General features: G+C 35.9%; 1 protein-coding gene and 1 long non-coding RNA gene across 5 annotated transcripts in view; one reads left to right on the top strand and one right to left on the bottom strand.

The window, feature by feature from the left end:
- Positions 1–21,406, bottom strand: part of LOC124990391 (uncharacterized) — a 69,983-nt gene that overhangs the window by 20,270 nt on the left and 28,307 nt on the right. The gene's annotated exons all lie outside the window — the stretch shown is intronic.
- Positions 1–21,406, top strand: part of Cdc14a (cell division cycle 14A) — a 170,028-nt gene that overhangs the window by 127,447 nt on the left and 21,175 nt on the right. For all 4 annotated transcript variants that reach the window (XR_007109763.1, XR_007109762.1, XR_007109761.1 and 1 more), the window contains 3 exons: positions 12,719–12,878; positions 19,459–19,574; positions 20,328–20,378. Coding sequence is in view for 1 of the 4 variants with exons in the window: in XM_047560390.1 (XP_047416346.1) it covers positions 12,719–12,878; positions 19,459–19,574; positions 20,328–20,378 (327 nt within the window). In the remaining 3 variants the exon portion in view is untranslated. The remainder of the gene's footprint in view (positions 1–12,718; positions 12,879–19,458; positions 19,575–20,327; positions 20,379–21,406) is intronic.

Genomic DNA, 21,406 nt, shown 5'->3' with positions numbered 1-21,406 from the left:
AATCCACAACACAGTTTTTTGGCTCATTCTTATTCTGTAGATGTCAACTTGTACCACATCTCCTGTGGCTTTGAGCATTTGGTAAATTTCATAGTTGGATTGAGCTGGATCAGAAATAAAGTTTAACCATTGCTTTTTATTTTAGGAATTACCAAAAATAACATGGAGAAAACCTGTTTAGCAAATGAAAAAATGCTAGAAAAAGTCTAATGGTGATGGATTGACTTTTAGTTGGGATTGACCACTACCATTTCCCCTTATGCTTTTCTTTTAGATATGTGCAATTAGGTCAAGTAACATTAATTTTTGCGGGGAGGGCATACTGGGGATTGAATTTAGGGCACTCAACCACTTAGCTACATCCCCAGCCCTATTTTCTATTTTATTTAGAGATAGGGTTTCACTGAGTTGCTTAGTGCCTCACTTTTGCTGAGGCTGGCTTCGAACTTGTGATCCTCCTGCCTCAGCCTCCTGAGCCTCTGGGATTACAGATATATGCCACTGTACCTGGCTTAAATTTCTTTTAATAATAAGTTTAAGGATTTAAAATTTTGTCCTTAAATACAAATGAAAATCTTAAATATAAAAAAATCAGAATTTGACAGCAGTAGATACTGTGGTTCACGTATTAGAATAAAAGGCATATCACAAAAGTTTTAGTTTATAGTACTTGTTAAAAGTGACTTTTTGCAATAACACTATTACAGAAGCTTCTTTATTTTTTTCAATTTTACTATTGCATTTTCTGATCCACTTATTGACTGTTTTTTAAAATTTTTTTTTTTTACCTTTTTTTAATTGTAAACAAATGGGATACATGTTGTTTCTCTATTTGTACATGAAGTCAAGGCATACCATTTGTGTAATCATAAATTTACATAGGGTAATGTTGTTTGATTCATTCTGTTATTTTTTTCCCTTCCCCCACCCCTCCCACCCCTCTTTTCCCTCTATACAGTCCTTCCTTCCTCCATTCTTACCACCCTCCTTATCTCTAACCCTAAACCTAACCTTAACACTAATCCCTCCCACCCCCATTATATGTCCTCATCCCCTTATCAGAGAGATCATTCGTCCTTTAGTTTTTTGAGATTGGCTTATCTCACTTAGCATGATATTCTCCAACTTCATCCATTTGCCTGCAAATGCCATAATTTTATCATTCTTCATGGCTGAGTAATATTCCATTGTATATATATATGCCAAGTTTCTTTATCCATTCATCAACCAAAGGGCATCTAGGTTGGTTCCACAATCTGGCTATGGTGAATTGAGCAGCAATGAACATTGATGTGGCTGTATCTCTGTAGTATGCTGATTTTAAGTCCTTTGGGTATAGGCCAAGGAGTGGGATAGCTGGGTCAAATGGTGGTTCCATTCCAAGCTTTCTGAGGAATCTCAACACTGCTTTCCAGAGTGGCTGCACTAATTTGCAACCCCACCAGCAATGTATGAGTGTACCTTTTTCCCCACATCCTCGCCAACACCTATTGTTGCTTGTGTTCTTGATAATTGCCATTCTAATTGGGGTGAGATGGAATCTTAGGGTAGTTTTGATTTGCATTTCTCTTATTACTAGAGATGTTGAACATTTTTTCAAATATCTGTTGATTGCTTGTACATCTTCTTCTGTGAAGTGTCTGTTCATTTCCTTAGCCCATTTGTTGATTGGATTATTTGTATTCTTGGTGTAGAGTTTTTTGAGTTCTTTATAGATTATGGAAATTAGCACTCTATCTGAAGTATGAGTGGCAAAGATATTCTCGCACTCTGTACGCTCTCTCTTCACATTACTGATAGTTTCCTTAGCTGAGAGAAAGCTTTTTAGTTTGAATCTATCCCAGTTGTTGATTCTTGCTTTTATTTCTTGTGCTATGGGAGTCCTGTTAAGGAATTCTGATCCTAAGCCGACATATTGAAGATTTGGACCTACTTTTTCTTCTATAAGATGCAGGGTCTCTGGTCTGATTCCGAGGTCCTTGATGCATTTTGAGTTGAGTTTTGTGTAGGGTGAGAGATAGGGGTTTAATTTCATTCTGTTGCATATGGATTTCCACTTTTCCCAGCACCATTTGTTGAAGGGGCTATCTTTTCTCCATTGCACATTTTTGGCCCCTTTGTCTAGTATGAGAAAATTGTATTTATTTGGGTTTGTATCCATGTCCTCTATTCTGTACCATTGATCTGCCTGTCTATTTTGGTACCAATACCATGCCGTTTTTGTTACTATTGCTTTGTAATAGAGTTGAAGATCTGGTATTGCGATACCCCCTGCTTCGCTCTTTCTACTGAGGATTGCTTTAGCTATTCTGGGTTTTTTATTCTTCCAGATGAATTTCATAATTGCTTTCTCTATTTCTGTAAGGTACATCATTGGGATTTTAATTGGAATTGCACTGAATCTGTATAGCACTTTTGGTAGTATAGCCATTTTGACAATATTAATTCTGCCTATCCAAGAACATGGGAGATCTTTCCATCTACTACGGTTTTCTTTAATTTCTTTCTTTAGTGTTCTGTAGTTCTCATTGTAGAGGTCTTTCACCTCTTTTGTGAGATTGATTCCCAAGTATTTTATTTTTTTTTTGAGGCTATTGTGAATGGGGTAGTTTTCCTAACTTCTCTTTCTGAAGATTCATCACTTATGTATAAAAATGCATTGGATTTATGATCATTGATCTTGTAACCTCCTACTTTACTGAATTTACTTATGAGTTCTAAAAGTTTTCTAGTGGAATTTCCAGGTTCCTCTAAATATATAATCATGTCATCAGCAAATAGGGGTAGTTTGAGTTCTTCTTTTCCAATTTGTATCCCTTTAATTTCTTTGGTTTGTCTAATTGCTGTGGCTAGAGTCTCAAGGATGATGTTGAATAGAAGTGGTGAAAGAGGGCATCCCTGCCTTGTTCCAGTTTTTAGGGGGAGCGCTTTCAGTTTTTCACCATTTACAATGATATTGGCCATGGGCTTAGCGTAGATGGCCTTTACAATTTTAAGGAATGTTCCCACTACCCCAATTTTTTCTAGTGTTTTGAGCATGAAGGGATGCTGTATTTTATTGAATGCTTTTTCTGCATCTATTGAAATAATCATGTGATTCTTAACTTTAAATCTGTTGGTATGGTGAATGAAATTTATTGATTACCTGATGTTGAACCAACCTTGCATCCCTGGGATAAAACCCACTTGATCTTGGTGTACTATCTTTTTAATATATTTTGTATGTGATTTCTAAAATTTTTTTGAGAATTTTTGCATTGATGTTCATTAAGGATATCGGTCAGAAATTTTCTTTCCTCGATGTGTCTCTGTCTGGTTTAGGTAGCAGGGTGATATTGGCTTCATATAATGAGTTTGGGAGGGTTCCCTCCTTTTCTATTTCATGGAATACTCTGAGAAGTATTGGAATGAGCTTTCTTTAAAGGTTTTGTAGAACTTGACTGAGAACCCATCTGGTCCCTTACTTTTCTTTGTTGGTAGGCTTTTGATGACTTCTTCTATTTCATTACTTGAAATTGATCTATTTAAATTGTGTATGTCCTCCTGGTTCAGTTTAGGTAATTCATATGTCTCTAGAAACCTGTTGATGTGTTCAAGATTTTGTATTTTGTTTGAGTATAGATTTTCAAAATAGCTTCTAATTATGTTTTGTATTTCACTCGTGTCTGTTGTGATATTTCCTTGTTCATTCTGAATTTTAGTAATTTGAGTTTTCTCCCTCTTTCTCTTTGTTAGTGTGGCTAAGGGTTTATCAATTTTGTTTATTTTTTCAAAGAACCAACTATTTATTTTGTTAATTTTTCCGATTGTTTCTTTTGTTTCAATTTTGTTGATTTCGGCTCTGATTTTAACTATTTCCTGTCTTCTACTACTTTTGGTGTTGGTCTGCTCTTCTTTTTCTAGGACTTTGAACTGTAGTGTTAAGTTGTTTATTTGTTGATTTCTACTTCTTTTGTTGAATGCGCCCCATGAAATAAATTTTCCTCTAAGTACTGCTTTCATAGTGTCCCAATGATTTTGATATGATGTGTCTTTGTTCTTGTTTACTTCTAAGAATGTTTTTATTTCCCTTCTGATGTCTTCTGTTTTCCATTTATCATATAATAGTGTATTATTTAATCTCCAGGTATTGGAGAAGTTTGTTTTTTATTCTGTCATTTATTTCTAATTTCAATTCATTATGATCTGATAGAGTACAAGGTAGTATCTCTATCTTCTTGTATTTGCTAACAGTAGCTTTGTGGCATAAAATATGGTCTATTTTAGAGAAGGATCCATGTGCTGCTGAGAAGAAAGTGTATTCGTTCTTTGTTGGATGGTATATTCTATATATGTTGGTTAAGTCTAAATTGTTGATTGTGTTATTGAGATCTATGGTTTCTTTATTCAATTTTTGTTTGGAAGATCTGTCCAGTGGTGAGAGAGGTGTGTTAAAATCGCCTAGTATTATTGTGTTGTGGTCTATTTGATTTCTGGAATTGAGAAGGATTTGTTTGACGTACATGGATGAGCCAATGTTCGGGGCATAGATATTTATGATTGTTATGTCTTGCTGATTTATGCTTCCCTTAAGCAGTATGTAATGTCCTTCTTTATCCCTTCTGACTAGTTTTGGTTTGAAGTCCACATTATCTGAAATGAGGATGGATACTCCAGCTTTTTTGCTGTGTCCATGTGCATGGTATGTTTTTTCCATCCTTTAACCTTTAGTCTATGGGTATCTCTTTCTATGAGATGAGTCTCTTGCAGGCAGCATATTGTTGGATTTTTCTTTTTAATTCAATCTGCCAGTCTATGTGTTTTGATTGATGAGTTCAGGCCATTAACATTCAGGGTTATTATTGTGATATGATTTGTATTCCCAGTCACTTGACTCATTTTTGTTTTTTGACATGATTTGGTTTCTCCTTTATTTGGCTATTCCTTTAGGCTACTTCCTCCCGTTGCTGGTTTGCATTGTTGTTTTTCATCTCTTCCTCATGGAATATTTTGCTGAGAATGTTCTGTAATGCCGGCTTTCTTTTTGTAAATTCCTTTAGCTTTTGTTTATCATGGAAGGATCTTATTTCATCGTCAAATCTGAAAGTAAGTTTTGCTGGGTATAAGATTCTTGGTTGGCATCCATTTTCTTTCAGGGCTTGTTAAATGTTGTTCCAGGCCCTTCTAGCTTTTAGGGTCTGGATTGAAAAATCTGCTGATATTCTTATTGGTTTCCCCCTGAATGTAATTTGATTCTTTTCTCTCGTGGCCTTTAAAATTCTGTCTTTATTTTGCATGTTAGGTGTTTTCATAATAATGTGCCTTGGTATGGGTCTGTTGTAATTTTGTATATTTGGAGTCCTATAAGCCTCTTGTACTTGGTTTTCCATTACATTCTTCAGATTTGGGAAAATTTCTGATATTATTTCATTGACTAGATTGTTCATTCCTTTGGTTTGTTTCTCTAAGCCTTCCTCAATCCCAATAATTCTTAAATTTGGCCTTTTCATGATATCCCATAATTCTTGTAGATTCTGTTCATGATTTCTTACCATCTTTTCTGTTTGGTCAATATTGTTTTCAAGATTAAATATTTTGTCTTCAATGTCTGAGGTTCTGTCTTGCAGGTGTTCTATCCTATTGGTTATGCTTTCTATGGAGTTTTTAACTTGATTTATTGTTTCCTTCATTTCAAGGATTTCTGTTTGTTTTTTTTTTTTCAGTATCTCTAACTCTTTATTGAAATGATTTCTTGCTTCCCGTATTTGCTCTTTTAACTGTTGATTGGTGCGATCACTTAATGCCTGCGTTTGCTCTTTCATCTCCTCCTTCAGTGCCTGCATTTGCTCTTTCATCTCCTCGTTTGCTTCCCTGATTATTTTAATTATGTACATTCTGAACTCCCTTTCTGACATTTCTTCTGCTGTGCTGTCATTGGGTTTTATTCATATAGTATCTAGGTTTGTTTGGGACATTTTCTTCCCTTGTTTTCTCATATCTCAGTGGGATTCTGAGATATTGCAGATTTCCTCTCTTGGCTTATAGTGTCCCTGTAGATTTCCAGTGTATCACCTCCCAGCCTTCAGTAGCCTGAAGTCTTGGAGGAACTTGATAATGCAGTGCTTCCGAAGAAAGCTGCCCCTAGCCCCATACTGGTTCCAGGGCTTGGAGCTGGCTCTGTGTGGAAATGCTCTCACTGTGGGCCTGCACGGTGTAGCTGGCCATGTGGGAGGAGCCCACTGCCGGAGTGAGCAGGGCTACCTGGGGAAGACTCTAGCTGCCCTGCCCTGCTCTGATAAGCCGCCCCTATCCGGGCCTGCTGCCCAGGCCAAGCTTCACCGTTTGGGGAGACTCACCCCATTGCTCTATTTTAGTCCGAGTCTCTCAATGCCTCCCCTTCTTGAATCCTGGGTTCTGGAGTGACAGGAGATGCAGTCACCCTCTAGTCTGCCATCTTGGATTGCCCCCCACTTATTGACTGTTAATCAACAATGAAAATTTGGTTTGCAAAAATAAAATAGTAATATGAATTCTTGTTAATAATTAAGTATATATAAGAATTTTAGGTAGTTGTGTTATCAGAAATTTATCTTAAACTATTCATTCCAATTACTCCAGATATAAAATTGAATTTTTAAATTAAATGTTTGTGATAAAATATGTACAACATAAAATTTACCATTTGAACCCATTTTTAGATATACAATTCAGTGACTTTAAGTACATTCATAATGTTGTGCAGCCATCACCATTATTTCCAGAACTTTTTAATCATTCCAAACAGAATTTCTCCACCTAAGCAGTAAGTCCTCATTATCCTGTCCCCCAGCTCCTGGGAGTCTATATTCTATCTTCTGCTTCATGAATTTGTCTTTTCTAGGTACCTCATGTAAGTCAACTCTTATAATATTTGCTCTTTTGTGTCTGGCTTATTTCACTTGGCATAACATTTTCAAGGTTCATTCATGTTGTTGTAATTGATTTTACATGTTGTAATTGTAGCATGTTGATTGTTGTAGTATTAGAATTTTATTCCTTTTGAAGATTGAATAATTTTCCATTGTATATATGCACCATCTTTTGTTTATCCATTTTTTTGTTGATGGCTGTTTTTAGTTTTCTGTATTTTTTGGCTCTTGTGACTAATCCTGCTATGAACATTGGTGCATGAGCATTTGTTTCAGTTCTTTTGGGCATCGACCCAGAAGTGGAGTTACTGGATGGTGTGATAATTCTGTTTAATTTTTTGAGAAACTGCCAAGCTTTTTTGCATTGCAGCTGCATAATTTTACTTTTCTACCAACAATGCAAATGTGGTTCAGTTTCTCTATATCCTCACTTGGAATTTTTTTTGTTTTGCTTCCTGTGTTGTGCATAAAAGTGTATGGAAAGGGTTAGAGACACAAAGAAAAAATAATTGAAAGCAGTAGCTTGTTAGGTTTAGGTGTGAAGTCTGTGTTTGACTTCATATCCCAATGATCTAATACCCTATCGTAGGGAATTTATACCTAAGCTAGATCTAGCTAGTTGAATCGAAGAATTCCCTCTTTCTTTGGTCTTCTAACTTTGTTTGCTCGTGCTTTTCAAAATCAAGAGCCTTCTCTTATGCCTCCAGAAATCTTTGTAAATATCTTCCTGCTAAATCTTCCATTTGTGATTCAGTGTTTCTGTAGGATCCCATCAATACCTGTCTCCTCATCTCCTGCCCAGTGGTTGCTGCTTCTCATCTGTCTTCCTTTGCCATCAAGCTGGAGCTTTCGTTAGCCCAGTTCTTTAGGTGGGAACTACTTCTGTGTCTATAACAGCCCTGGGACGATAGAATGGGAGGTATGGATTGTGCGCTAGTCACTGCTAGAGTTGGCTCACGCCAAGCTAGGAAGTGCTAGGAAGTCTATGCAAAATGACTAGATGGTGACTTTGAGTGGACATTGGAATCAGGGTTGGGTCATCCTGGCAAAAATGTGTCCAGGATGGAAGGTGTGCTGAAGATGAGGAGTTAAAATGGTAGGATTAGCTTGATTTAAAGAAGTGAGGGAGAAGAGTCAGCCATAAATAGGAGTAGCTACTTAATGACATCCATTGTGCTCTGGACTCAAAACCAGAAATATTTATAGCAGTGCAACTGACTTGAGTTTTACTATAGGACTATAAAATGAAATATTTTCAAATAAATATGAAGCCTTTGTGTCAGAATCAACTATAAATTGGCTCATAATGAAGCCAAGTTATTTAGTTATTTTCTTAGCCCCCTTCTTGGCTAGGCTAAACCTGACTAACCTAGGGGCAGCACACAGCCAAAAGCAGTTACCCCAACCTGCCATGTCTCTCAACAATTCTAAGTTCAGATCAAGACCAATCTCTTCCTATCATTGCAAAGCACATATTCTGTTAGCAGAGGGCCAGTAGTTTCAGATTCTTATGCACTGCATTATTGGAGGGTTTACTTTCAGCAGATGCGTTAGCTTCATAAGATTTGATTTTTAAATGTTAAATACTTAAAAATACATGTTTTACTTCTTTTGTTGGAGATGAGGCTTTTAAGGAGTAACAGACACCACAATAAAAGCTTGCGTGGTTTCCATTATCAATAAAAAGGTATTTTTGTGAAGCACTGCTTTTTTTCTCAAGAAGCACTTGCATACAGCATTGCTTAGCAACACTCAAATCTGCTCTGACACCTTATTCATCTTTAATATTCAGGTTCAAATCAAGTCTTTCCAGAGATGGGGCAGGTTGAGTCTTTTAAACCAAGCAAGTGAAAGTTGTCACTTTACAATTTTCATCTCTAGCAGCAGATTTTCATTTTATAACTTAGTTTGGAATTGGAGTTTTTTTTTTTCTCTTCAACTTAGCCTCTTAGGTTCTACTCCTCTGCCTCTGTACCCACTTCATGATTTTTATTCCTAAAGACCCTTACAGGTCTTTGATTTATTGGGGGATCAGATTTGAATGTCTTAGCATAGCTTGCAGGATCCATCCTGAGCTGCCTCTTACCTACTTCTCTAAAATCCTTAGCTTCAGCCAAATTAAACAACTCTGTTCTCCAAACATGCTGTGTTCTCTGATACCACTATTCCTGCAGCCTACACATTGTTTTCTTTGCTTTGGGGAAGCTTTTTGCTGGCCAAGTTTGCTTATATTTCCAGATAGTGTTGTGCATTGCCTAAGGATAGGGAGACGTTCTCAGAATGGTTTTTGCCTAAAGACAGGTGATTTTATCATCCTGTGAACATGAGTTAGACTTCCACAAACCTAGATGGTATAGGTCAGTTGCTTCACCTGGCCTCATGATGCAGTGAAGAGGCGAGGCAAACCCGAGATGTATGTGACTGCTGCCTATGTGACATGGCATGGTGTTTTACAGTAGATTTTTTTTTTTTTTAAACAGTTGGAAGGGGTATACTCTACAATAATGATTAAAGTATAGTATAGTAAGTACATACATCCGTAACGGTCATTTATTATTATTATTGGGCATTATGTAGGATACATATTTGTATGTGCTTTTCTTTTAAATGACTGGCAGCACAGTGGATTTGCTTTCACCAGCATCACCATGAACATGTGAGGAGTGTGTTGCAGGATGGCCTTGCTATGACTTAGATGTCGCTAGGTGATAGGAAGTTTTCAGCTCCATTGTAATCTTACGGGACTACCTGCATATACATGATCCACAGTTGATGGAAACATCATTATGCAGCACAATCCTGTACTTCTGGATTCTTGGGGAATTTCTGAGTTTTTCAGATTGAGTTGGGCGCCCCTTCTCCTAGGTTCTATGTGAATTTTGGTCATGGAGCTTAAAATACTGGATTTCAGCTGTATACTTTTCTCATCCTAAAAGAACTTCTTAAGGGACAAGGATTTGGTTTTTATACTCATGTCCTTATTCTTTCTGTATGTTTTGTCGATCTGAATTTGTCATTTTTGTGATAAAGCTGAATCCTCTCTCCCTTGTAATAGTGGGAGTTTTAACTAGAGACCCTAGATACTTCTATGAATTTAAGTTCTTTTTTAAAAAAAAAAAAAGTTTTTTTTTTGTTGTTGTTCTAATTGGTTATACATGAAAGTAGAAAGTATTTTGACACATTGTGCACAAACAGAGCATAACTTAACATTGCTCTTGCTGTACGTGGTGTTGAGTCACACCAATAGTGTAATCATACATATATATAGGGTAATAATGTCTGCCTCATTCTACCGTCCTTCCCATCCCCTCCACTCCTCCCCTCCCCTCAACAGTTATTTGTTGAACCGTTCTGTCTCTGTCAAGGACTCTGCTGTTTGTGCACTACTATGTGGAGGTAACAAGATTCAAGGATTAGATCAGAGGTTACTCTAGCTGTTGGCTTGCAGTCATGAATTAGAAGGTATAAGCAAAGGAAGCAAGATTTTTTTGAAGATGCAAAATGTGAGAGGTTATTTCCTGATTTTATTAAGATTTGCACAAAGGAAAGAAATGTTAAAAAGAGTTTGTTTTGATTCATATTTTTACAGTTAGTATAGGAAAAATAAACTGTAACTCACTGGTATGTTAACTTCAATGTACATATCCTAAGCTCAGAAAAGACACCTAGTAGGTTTGCTTCCAAAAATTAAGTTCCACCCCAATAGAAGGCAGATCTTGCCTCACTATCTAGGAAAGTGGTGTGTATAGATTTCTGGGATTTTAATTTAATTCATATTTTTAAAAACTCAGCAGACTTTTAAAATACATTTAATTTATTTAGAAATATATTAAACTTTGCTAAGACAATTTAAACTAGTTTTCGGTTTGAGAACAATGTAAGAAATGGTGAGTCTTTTATGTGGACAACATATTTTATATCTACAGCCTGTATATTGGCTGTCTCAGAAATCAAATGTAAAGGAATTTCTTCCCCCTTGTTTTACTTGGAAAATATGTGTTATAAAATGGGCAAAAAAAAAAAAAAAAAAGAAAAAAAAGAAAAATTACCTCATATTTGAAAGTAGGGTAGGATATTCTATTAAAAAGAAAGTCCTCCACCCATCCAGTAGCACCCCATGCTGCTAACCTTTTTGCAGTTATTCTGCTAACTTCTAAAGGCGCTTTGTAAGTACTGTTGTTAAGAATATACAGTGACGTGTTGTCTGTCATCTCTTATGACAACCTCAGATTCCTTTCCATACTTATCTAGCTTTGTTCTGCTTTCATCGTTATTTTTATTTGGTTTTTTAGATCACTTATTTTTTTCCAAAAATGGATGAGAGGCACATTGTCAAAAAGAAGTCAAATACTGTCGACATGATGTAGTAGAAAGTGAAAATTTTTTTTGTCACCCTTCTCAGGGTAACTGGTGAATATTTTGTGTGTATTTTCTAGATAACTGAACTTTTTGCTAACATTACAATTCTTTTTTTCCCTTTAACACAAAAGGGACCACACTTTCCACACTCTGTCACCTGTACTTTTTTCACTCATTAATGCATCATTTCATGGCCATTCTTTCCTATTACCTCATGTGGGTCCCTCACAGGCTTTTATGCGGCTATGCAATGCTGCATAGAATGGTCTAATGCAATCTAATGAGCTGAATTTCCACCAGGGTGTCCCCATCATCTTTCTATTGCAAATAATGCTTCAATAATTTTTTTTTCTTTTACACAGTATGTGTATTTTTGTAGAATAATACCTAAATGTGTGCGTGAGGGGGGGAGATTACACATGTGAACTGTTGCTGTGATTTATAAGTTAACCTATTCTTCATGACTTTCAATGGCATTTGACCAAAAATAACAATGTTCTGATTTGAGAATAAACTTTACTTGTAAGGGATTCCTTTTGCAAGGGCCCAATGTAACATTGCTTTTCTTCTCTTGTTATAAACCTGAATTATGTGATATGTAGAAACCTCGAGGGAAAGTATTACTTTCTTTGCCTGTTACTTTAAAAAAGAAACCTGTTCTTATAGGTGGCATCTCCCTGATAGTGCTATTATTCTTTGATTATTTCTATTCCTCATGATTAATTCCTCCCTGTAGAATGTGGTATAGGATAGAAATAAAACTAGTCTGTGAAATAACTTACCTTAAAAGAAATGTATGGTGACCCCACCAATAAAAATAGGAACCATCAGTGGTTATTTTGCTACATTTTTAAAGTTCTCTTCTGATAACCTTGAAAACAGTTGCACTTGTGCCTGTTGAATAAAAGAAGCTTATGGATGAACCTCAGACATATTTTCTTTTCCCCAAAGAAAATCTAATTGGGATTATAAGCCTTGCTTTTAGATTATAAGAGTAGGGTTTTGAAAGTTATGTGTTGAGGACCCACAAAAGGAGGTGCTTAGTACTTTGGGGGGGTATAATCTCCATGTAACTCAAGTTCTTGCATCTGTTTTCAAGTTCAATACATTCTAGTTGTTTTTATAACAGACAAGTCAAACTATTACTTGAACAATATCTTACAAATTTCAAATTCATATTTAAAAGACCAGAAGGCACTCAAGTCTTTATAATGAGGACCTCAACAGTCAAACGATACATAGTGGACAAATGTCGGAAGGTGGATATTTGTATTTACTATAAATTTATTTTGACTTTTGAAAGAGATTTTATTTTTCTTAATTCAAAGATTTCATAATCTGAATATCTGATTTCATAATCTGATTTTAATTGTCTGATTTGTAAATGTTGTCCTGCTAATATTTTTCTTTTTAATATACTTTTGAGGAGATGGTAGTAGTTCTAAAGATTTTTTTTGTCTGTTGTCTTACAGAAAACAAGCATCATTGTGGGTACAAGGAGACATTTTCCGATCCAAACTGAAAAATAGACCATCCAGTGAAGGAAGTATTAATAAAATTCTTTCTAGCTTGGATGATATGTCTATTAGTGGAAGCTTATCGAAAATACAAAACATGGAAAGATTTGGAGAGGTGAGTTTCCCCCAGGAAGATTTATTGCAATTAGATTAATTTATATTTGTTTTCCAATTGAATGGGTGTGACATGGCCATATCATTTCTCTGAGATGCTGAGAGGACCAAATTTTTAGGTGTGGAGTTATCCACATTCAAAGCAAGGAGCAGAGCAAAGAAACCAATTGCTCTTGAAGAGAAAAAAAAAAATACTCTAAGGAGTACAGTTATAAAGAAGGCTATTCTAATATGGAGAGTACTCACAGAAAGGAGGTAGAAAAGCAATCGAAGAAGTAGTCCAAGTTACAAGTGGTACTTTGAAAGTCTTTAATTCATGTTGATTTGTAAAGTAAGTGCAGAATTGAAAACACAATTAGGGAGCACTGTTTTTCTGAGGCTCTACTCTAAGCAAATCTCTTTAATAGATGTTGTGCATCATCTTGTTTAATCTTCATAACCACTTGGCATGTTAGGTAATGTTATTTCTTTTATAGTAAGGAAGTTGTGTATCAGAGATGTTCTAATCTCAGTGTTAAAATTCATGTGTTTTTTCCATTATTCTCTGCTACCTTTGATATGACAGGAAGTGACTTAGTAAGAATTAGGATCATGAGCATTTTTTATAACTAGAAGCAACCTTACAATCAGTTTTTCTAGTTCTTCTCGTATGGATAAGAAAGCAGGGTCCCAGAAAATTTTTGATTTGTCCAAGGTTCCAGAACTGTTTAGGAATGGGATCACTCTAAGAATTGGGCTTCTAGTTTCTAGTTTAGCTCTTTCACATCTTATGCCTGAAGTGAAGTTAAGCACTTGGTTTATATTTTTATATCCCTAAAGAAGCAAAAAAAAAAAAAAAAAGTGGCTAAAAACATTTAAAGCATTCTGTCAGATGGCAATCTATTAGCCCCAGACCAGGGCCTTGAAAAAACACTGCAACTCTGTCTTAGACCTTGAGGAACCCAAAGTGGAAGGAATGAATGACAGCGCTCTTCAGTCAACACTTGGAATCCCCAAAACATTTCTTTTCGCAAGAAAGATAACCAGCGTGTGTGGAGGTGGTGAGAGTGAGTTTTCCCAAAGAACAAAGGATGGGGATTCCTGAAGGAACTGATTTTTAAGCTTCGTGTATGTTCTGCAAGACAGCCACTGAAGGAGTGGCTAAGTTTACTTGTTTGAGTCATCTGTCCTGATGGGATGTAAATGTTAGCCAAGGTCATGTTGATGTTCAGAGCCTTTGTTGATTTTTTCTTGTCCCTGTTGTCGTCTGGTCAATTAAAAACAAACAAAAAGGATGTGAAGGAGCATTTTAATGTGACAGTATTGCTAAGCAAGAACACTTTTCTTGCTCTGGTCAGCATTTCCTTCCCAGGTTGAATTCAAGTAAATAGGGCTTTGAGTTATGACCTCTGAAAAGACAAACATACAATTTATCCCTGTATCTTAGGAACACATTTAACTTTCAATAACATAATACTTTCTGTAGCATGCTATGTTAAATTAACATCTGGTACTTCAGATACTTCATTCTCATTTTTTAGACCCCAATTTGTTGAACTTAAGAATAATTAATGCTTATTACTGGAAGAGTAAGGAATGCCATATGATGGAAATTTAAAATATGCTAGTTTTAAATATAGGCATAATTTTAGATGCTGGCTGTTTCTATGTCCCCTGCCTTGCCCCATTATAGTCTGTTCAGGCTGCTATAAGAAAATACCATAAACTGGGTGGCTTATAAATAGCAGGAATTTATTTCTCATAGTTCTGAAGGCTGTAGAATCCAAGTTCAAGGAGCTGGGAGATGGTGTGTCTGTTAGGGGCCTGCCTCTGGTTCATAGATGGCGCATTCATGGCACATTCTCCCGTGTTTTCACACAGAGGCTCTCTTGGGGCCTCTTTTATAAGGGTAATACTCCCATTTATGAGGGCTCTAATCACCTCTCAAAGGACCTGCCTCTTAATGTATCACCTGAGGGGTTAGGATTTCAACATGTGAATCTTGGGGTGGGACACAAATTATGAATTGTGGTGGGTATTATTGCATTCTACCAAATAATTATTTTATCTTTAGCCATTCATAAGTGCCATTGTTTCTGCAGTTATAGGGTATAGAAATGAAAGAATTCAGAAGTGCCAGAGGATGAGGTTGTGTATTTTACACTGTGAATTCTTTCCCCGCCACCCCATAATTTCCTGATGCCAGCCATAGAACACTACTGAATAGGGGAATTGGTTTACTCAAAAGTGGACTTAAGGGGGCTGCGGTTGTGACTCAGTGGTAGAGCACTTGCCTAGCATGTAAGAGGCACTGGTTTTGATCCTCAGCACCTCAATCAATCAATCAATCAATTAATAAAGGTATTTAAAAAAGACTGGAGATGTGGCTTAAGTGGTTAAATGTCCCTGGGTTCAATCCCTGGTACCAAAAAATAAAAAAAGTGGACTTAATAGAGAGTAGTATCTTTGTTGTTCTTGTAAATTGAAAGTGGGGGAAAAAGTCAAGAATACTGTAAGGATTTTGATGCATTTCAAGCCCATGCAAGACCTGGATTTATTTTAGCTTGTGCATAAAGTGCAGAAAGGCTGTAGTCCTTTAGAGATTGCCATTTAAATAATTAATAAAAGATTGAAAGGAGAAATTCTAAGTTAGTTTTTGTTTTCTATGCCTATAAGAATTTTCTTGTGACTGGTTATGAGGAAGCTCTGTAATGTTCTAATCTAGACAATTTAAATATAGTTTTTCAGTACTTAGTTGGTAAAAAAAAAAATACTAACTAGAGTGATGCAGGTCATAGTGATGGACAAGACTGGGGCTTTAATGAATTTTCTTAGCCAACTCAGAATTATGAGGAATCTTGGAAAATAGAGGCTTTACCTTCATTGAACCTGGTCTTTATTGCTGGGCTAACCTTTCTGAAATACATACCTCCCGCTGGGGTCTAGCTTAGGGTTCCTGCCCCGTGCTCCAGCCTTGCTCTGTGCTTTCCCTCCAGGGCCTTTATCTGTGCTCCCCTGCCAGGTACATTTTATAATGGTAGGTTTTTATCTCATCATGGTTCTATTCCTGGTCCAAGGGCCTTAATAGATGTTACTTGAGTGAATGAAGAAGGCTTACTGTTTCATAGGAAAGAAAAAACAAGGACACAGATAGGGAATTGGCAATAATCCAACCTATATAGGTACAGTATATGCTCAAATACAAGAGTACCAGCAATAAGTGCTCATTTTGACATTTAGGGGTTTAAGAGTTCGTATGGGTTGGAGTTTTAAAAAAAAAGGGATGTTGCTCTTGGTAGAGCCTAGCATGTGCCAGACTCTGGATTTAATCTCCACCACTACAGAAAACAAAAACAAAACCCAGAATGAAACAACCTGGAGAAGATGGAATTTAAAACACTTTCTTTAAAAATTTAAAGTGTAAATATTTGAGTTAAATGAGGAACTTAGTGTGACAACAGCCACCTAAATAGCACCCAGTACATGACAGGAAGTCTTTTAAGCACTTGAAGTGGATTAACTCTTTAAGCCTTACAGTAGCCATATGTCATAACCACTAGTATGAATGAGGCCCATTATAGAATACAGAACCGAGGTAGAGGAAGGTGGGCCACCTGATATGGTGGAACTCTCATTGGAACCCAGGAATGCTGGCCCCATCTGTGTACTCAGCCACCTTACTGTGAGGTCACTCCATAAGGTCTTCACTGTGGTTTTAGTTCATTAATAAAGTACTTTTGAACGAAATCTTAGCTGCCCCTTTTAATAAATAACTCTCAGAATCACAATATATAGAAATACATTTTCTAATGAATGCCCTTACCCAACCCTATACACACACACAGGCTTTTATGACCTGCATATATTTTAGGATCAATTCCCTAATAAACCCAGGACTTGGTTATATGATGCTTTGTTTGTTTTATTCAGTTTTCCAGGGCTCAAAAATCCTTTTCCATACAGGTTTTTAGTTTCTTTACTCTATAACTTAATGTAAATGTGCTTTGAATAACATCGTGTAGTACTTTTGTCAAGAGTTTGAAGGCAAATTATCAGTTACTGACAATTTTGTAGTTTGTATGTCCTATATCTTTTAGTCCTAAAAATACCCTAAACTACATCCAGTAGCCACAGAAACAAATTAAGGGCAGATCACTTTAGACAAATAATAACATAATTTGAATTTTAGTAGGTTTTTTCAGACCTTTCTTACAAATCTTGATCCTTTCTCCTTCTTTTTTTCCCTATTCCTCAACTACAGACTTCTAAGCAGTTTCCCATACCTAGTCCCATCCATCACCTCCCATCATACCACTGCGGTAGCCATTTAACTGCCCTCTCCACACCCAGCCTTTGCTTTCTCCCACCCATTCTTTCAGTGAGCGATTAGGAGGAAATGTTTGATATATATGCAAATGAGGGTGTTATGTGTGTGTGTATCAATGTGAAGACACCATGCACACAAATAAAGCATTATGGAAATCCTCATAGCTTCCAAACATTGAGATATTCTACTTCTCTAAAAATGAAAGCAGCATAAATTTAAATGATGAGACACTGTTTATACCTATCAAACATTAAAAAATTTATGCAGTTTTGGCAAGGGTATAAGGGAATACACTCGTAATCTTTGCCAGTTGGAGTTTAAATGGTATGGCTATTTTGGAAGGCAATTTGATAACATGTAGAAGACGACTTTAAAATGAACATGGTGATTCCACTTCTGTGAATTTGTCATAGGGTGATAATAAGACAGTGTTAAAAAACGATGTTCATATAGGAGAATATTTGTATAGTGTAGATAGACAGAGAACAGCCCACTCCAGGGTGTTAGTAAAATAATACAATTTGGTATATCTAGGCAATGGAACTTGATGGGACTATAAAATGATAATGTAGAGGTCTTTTTAAAAATGTATCCTGATACACTTTCATAAGATATGTTTTTAGTGGAAAAAAGCAAGTTACAAAGCAGTGTATAAAACATAACCTCTTTTGATAAGGAAGAAGTATGTCATGAGGATGTGTGTAGTACAGGAAAAATTGTGTGCCAGAAGGTTAATGTTTGGATTTTGATGGCGAATATAAAGGTGTTTTCAGTATTTTTCCATACTTTTCTGTACTTTATTTCTATGACAAACAAATACTGTATGATAATTCTTTTTAAAGAAGAGAGATGACTTTCCTCTCTGGAGGTTGAAAACTGGGACTATATATGTATTATAGTTTTCTTCCTCTTGGAGAGTGATGGTACTTAATTTAAGTAAACTTAAGAGAAGAAAGTTAAAAAAAATATGTTCAATCTAGATAGTTAGGTACATGCCAGTGTGTTCAGCATTTTTGTTGTTTTCTGATTTTGAAATGTAGCATTTTTGGTGGGGTGGTTACTGGGGATTGAACTCAGGGGCACTCAACCACTGAGCCACATCCCCAGCCCTCTTTGATATTTTATTTAGAAACAGGGTCTCACTGAATTGCTAAGCACCTTGCTTTTGCTGAGGCTGGCTTTGAACTTGAGATCCTTCTGCCTCAGCCTCCTGAGCTGCTAGGATCACACCCCATGAAATGTTGCATAATTTACCAAAAAACAAAACAAAAAACAAACAAAAAAACACCTTTATGATTCACAAAAGAATGAGAGAGTAAAAATGTGTAATTATAGTTTTAAATACATAGCTAATTTTTAAACTATATATTCTTTAAAATTAGTTTTTATTTTTTCAAGTAATATATTACCATAGCTTTAAAAATATCAAAAGTATTGAATTCTAATAATAAAAATATCAATTTCCTATCTCACCTTTCCATATCCCCAGACTGCTAAGCAAATTATGCTAGTGTTTTCACTGCCACATTTCTAACTACCTTGCTTATGTTGCTGTTTTTTTTATATTTGTGTATTCTTTAATATTGCTGTTTTTTTAAAAATAAGTCTTGAACCTTTTCCTGTTTCTTCCTGCTTGGGGTAGATAGGATTTAGCTCTTCTGTTTTCTTATCATCTCCACTCCCCTTGAACTGGCATGTGGAAGACTAACATGATGCTTCTGTTTTTCAAACTATAAAACTTACTCAGAAGGAAACATGCTTTCCTGGCTTAGTGACGTTGGTCCTTAACTCCTCTGGAAAGGGCTTGAGTGCTTTTACTGTGTTAAATGATGTTAATGAGTTACTGTGCAGATATCCTCAGTTATTTTATCTTACATTTTCGAAAACAAGCTATGGAATTTGCATTGATGGTTAGGATCTGAAAACATATTTGTTCTGTATCTCTTGAGTTATACTGTGTTAGGCTATATTCCAAAGCATGATTGGGTTCGCATTAGAGTCTCTTTGGTTCATTATAACAAACAGCTCCTTTTCAATTCTACCACATCCATAATCAAAATTCTTTCATTTGGAATTTTACCAGTTATTCCAATGGCAAATAGTTGACTATTCTTTAGTGTATACTTGGATAATGATGAATTTAGAGTACATTTAGTCTATATAATAGTTTATATAGGAAGTATCTGTAAATACAGATAATTTATAATCTGTTAAGAAATCTGCATAAAGCAAAATTGTTGATAATGACCTTGCTATGGAACATTTTTTTCCCCAGAATAATTTAGAAGAAGATGAAGATGTGGAAATGAAAAATAATATAACCCAGGGAGACAAACTACGTGCCTTAAAAAGTCAGAGACAGCCACGCTCCTCACCGACCTATGCATTTAGGTAGATCTGTTTTAAACTTTAAAATTTGGTGTGCTTCCATTCGTTGCTAGGGTTCGTTGCTTGCTGTTAGGTCAAGTTGCTCCCCAGTGGACAGAGTTAGGAAGGGAGCTGACATGCCAACCCTGGACTATTCAAACCCCTGCTCTTTTAACAATATATGTTGTCTTTCTAAGTCAGTGGAAGGTTCTTCAAAATCAGTTTACATTATTGGACTTTTTTATTCATCATTTTTGCTTGGGACTGTAAGAAATTGCTTTATATTGATTAAAATAAATTTCAAAAAAGCTTTATATTTGATTTTTAGGATATTTTAAGGGATATATTGGAAGAAAGTATTACTTGGCAAATAAAGAGGAAAAACAAATGAGTCTCTACTACCCAAATCTCAGAAGGCTTGTACTGATGTGGTTTTTCTATTTTCTTTTTTAATTCTGTCTTTGAAATTACATGTTCTTACTAGCATCATGGTACCATCTTCAAACTCTTTTTACCCTGAGTGGATACAACCCCACCTTCTGATTGAAAAGCAAGATGCTCTAAAATAACATTTGAGATGGAATAAAATGACTAAAATGTACTTCCAGCTGGTTCTGGGATTTATTTTATAAAGTGGATGAATACTAACATTCACCTGTAAGATGAATTCAGACAGTTTAATATTTTTACGGGTCGGATTCCATATGATGTGCCTTTTGGTCTTCGCTGTGTGTATGAACCTAGTGATGCCAGAGCACTTGTCTTTGATTTCTGCAGGTCTGATGATGTGAAAGGGCTCCCGAGAGCAGTTGTGTCCCAACCTTTCAGGTACTGTTAACAGAATTTCTGGTACTTTGTAAAAATATGCTATCCTTTAGATATATTTCCTAACCCTCCAACTGATGAAAATAAACTGCACAGTTTTTCGCTTTTTAAATTCTTTCCTTTCTGTTTAAGAATTTTACCATATACTTTATTTTTTTAACTTTTAATTATTTTATTCTTTTTAGATATACATCAGAGTGTATTACATGAAGTATAACTTATTCTAATAAGGATCCATTTTTGTGGTTGTACATGATGTGGAGTTTCACTGATAGTGTGTTCATATATGAACATGGGAAAGTTATGTCTGATTCAATTCACTGTCTTCCCTATTCCTATACCTTCCCCCTTTCATTTATTCCCTTTGTCTTATCCATCGAACTTCAAACCTCCCTCCCTGCTTATTGTACACACATTGGAGAAAACAAACATTCAGCCTTTGATTTTTTTTTTTTTGGATTGGCTTATTTCACTTAGCTTGACAGTCTCATTTTTCTTTGTGACTGAGTAATATTCCATGTATATACATACCACATTTTCTTTATCCATTCATCTGTTGAAGGGCACCTAGGTTGGTTCCATAGCTTAGCTATTTTGAATTGTGCTGCTATAAACATTGATGACAGTACACTTTATTTATTTTTGTACTACCCCCACCTCCAGTATGTATCAGCATCCACTTATCAGAAAAAAACATTTGGCCTTTGGTTTTTTGGGATTGGCTTATTTCACTTAACCTGCTATTCTCCAGCTCCGTCCATTTACCTGCAAATGCCATAATTTTATTCTTCCTTATGGCTGAGTAATATTCCATTGTATCTATATACCACATTTTCTTTATCCATTCATCTATTGAAGGGCATCTAGGTTGTTTCCACAATCTAGCTATTGTGAATTGGGCTGCTGTAAACAGTGATGACAGTACATTTTATTTTTAATGCTTGCTGTGAAAAGGAATTTTGCCCTCTGGATGTGCCCTAGGGTTATGTGGCCATGGTGGTGGTATCAGTATACTTTGTGCTCCCCATACA

Source organism: Sciurus carolinensis, chromosome 1 (genome assembly GCF_902686445.1).
Source record: "Sciurus carolinensis chromosome 1, mSciCar1.2, whole genome shotgun sequence".
NCBI classification, from domain to species: Eukaryota; Metazoa; Chordata; class Mammalia; order Rodentia; family Sciuridae; genus Sciurus; species Sciurus carolinensis.
The sequence above is the reverse complement of the archived record's forward strand: the minus strand, read 5'-3'. Positions and strand labels throughout refer to the sequence as shown.